At 29.1% G+C, this 2254-nt stretch overlaps 1 protein-coding gene across 1 annotated transcript; it reads right to left on the bottom strand.

Annotated features, from left to right (window-relative positions):
• Nucleotides 1–522: 522 nt before the first annotated feature.
• Nucleotides 523–711, bottom strand: COCCADRAFT_113642 (uncharacterized protein; the record flags this gene model as incomplete). Its single annotated transcript, XM_007720817.1, is given in 2 exon segments — nucleotides 523–587; nucleotides 606–711. The coding sequence occupies 2 exon segments, from the start codon at nucleotides 709–711 to the stop codon at nucleotides 523–525; spliced, it is 171 nt and encodes a 56-aa protein (XP_007719007.1).
• Between the last annotated feature and the right edge of the window lie 1543 nt (nucleotides 712–2254).

Below are 2254 nucleotides of genomic sequence, written 5' to 3'. Positions count from 1 at the left end.
AAAAAAAAAGAAAAAAAAGTCGTTACATACAGTTGGAGAAAAAGAGGATTTTAATCTCAGCAACATTTCAGAAGAATTTATTAAATGATTTGTAGGATTCTCAGACGCAGAATCTAATTTCACAATAGGCTTATATAAGGATAAAACGAATAAAATTATATCTATAACTTTCAGATTTACGATTGAGTTACATGTTGATGATATGGATGCTTTAAAAACTATAAAAAGTAAATTAAATTTAGGTAATAATATAGCAGTGTATGGTAATAGTTGTAAATTTACGGTTACACATCCAAAAGATCTTTATAAATTAATCGCTATTTTTGATAAATATAACCTAAATACTACAAAGTTTCTAGATTATTTAGATTTTAAAAAAGCTTTTTATTTATATCAGGATAGAGATAAGTCAAAAAAGGAAAAAGAAACCTTCATAGACAAAATTTTAGAATTAAAAAATGGTATGAATAAGACCCGGAATTACTTTGATTTACCTGCAGACCACAAAATAGTAATATCTGGTCATTGATTACTAGGGTTTATAGAGGGGGAAGGTTCATTTTGTTTACTTAGATCCGAGTTTGATACTCTATTTCAAGTTGTACAATCTGAAACACAACTACCTTTAATGCAAAAAATTAAAGAATTTTTAGAAAATAATTTAGGATTTGATAAGTATTCTATGTTTAAATTAAAAAGTTCATCAGCCATAATTATTAGAATAGATAAAGGTTCAAAAATTGGTAAACCAGTAGTTGTACTTGCAATTAAAAATACGAATATCTTAGTTAATTATTTAATACCTTACTTAGAGAACATGCCGTTTATGACTAAAAAAGGTAAAGATTTTTATGATTTTAAAATTTTAAGTACTGCCATATATAATGGTATTCATAGGAGAGAGGAAATAAAATCGTTAATGTTAGAATTATCGTATTCTATGAACAAATACAGATTAACTACAAACACAGACTTAAATAAAACTATTGGTTTATCTAATGAAAACCTAGATAAAATAATAAAAGCAAAACCTACTATTAGACATCTGGAGGATGGTCGCCAATTAGATATGGTAACTGGTAAAGCGGTTAATAGACGTTGAACTAATTGTATTTATGAAATAGTGAAACATTCAGGAGAAATAGTATGAGCGTCTACTTTAAACGACACAGCGGATATTTTAGGTGTAGAATTTAGAACGGTAACAAAACATCTACAATCGGAAGAATTAATGGGACATTACGCCGAAATTAAGGGGCATAGGGTTAGAAGAATTTCTGTGTTCAATCCTTAGTTATACGCTCCTATGTAAGCGAAATTACATAGGGTCCTTATATCAAGTTCTTATTAGGTTATTTTTATTAAACGAGAGATAGTACTAGCAATAAATGGTAAGGTGTGATTACTCATAAAAACCCTTCATTGTATAACGGTTACCCCTCCCTGTTGGGGGTATGATGATAAGCCTTTGGCTACTTGCGTAGCAAAGCTATAAAAAATCCAAAAGAATTAAAAGCATAGGAACTAAAAGAAGGTCCAATCCGCATAGTTCCATCCTTATATGAAATTAGGTGAAAACGGTCAATAATATCCTAATTAAAGACCGTCGGCAGATGGGAATGTCGCTACAGACTGGGTCACCTGGGCTAAGTTGTAATACTTGTTCTAATGTACAGTCGGGTTCTAAAACGAGTGTGATATCGTTAGGAGGAAGGATAATACTTGAAGCTACACACAGCAGTATAATCACAAATACGGTGATAGTAACTCCTGGATAAGATAGTGTTGACTAGACGCTAGCTTAACCTTAATTAGAATTGATCAATCCTATTTTTATTTATATTAATGTTAATAAATGTTAGAATATCTGAACTATTAACAGATAGTATTAATAGTATACCTTTAGCTATATTAGTAGGTAGTTTCTTTAATTACTTTGTTAATAATGTTTTACCATATATGGTAATGACTAATAATTTACTATACCATTTTAGCATTAAAAAAAATTTAACTAATGTTACATCTGTGTCATGAGATGGATATTTAGCAGAAACTTCTCATATAACAAGTATAGGAAATATACTGTATGGTAATTATTCTATATGATTAATAATTACATCCATTATATTATTACTAGCGATGGTTGGGGCAATAGTTATTACTCTAAAGCCACAAACTAATGTAAAATAAAAAAAATTAAAAATGATATTACGTCTTTCCTGTCTTTTTTCTTCCCTCAGCGCTTAAAAAAAAA

Source organism: Bipolaris zeicola, assembly GCF_000523435.1.
Source record: "Bipolaris zeicola 26-R-13 unplaced genomic scaffold scaffold_674, whole genome shotgun sequence".
In the NCBI taxonomy this organism is placed as follows: domain Eukaryota; kingdom Fungi; phylum Ascomycota; class Dothideomycetes; order Pleosporales; family Pleosporaceae; genus Bipolaris; species Bipolaris zeicola.
Note: the sequence above shows the minus strand (reverse complement) of the source record. Positions and strands in the feature narration are given on the sequence as shown.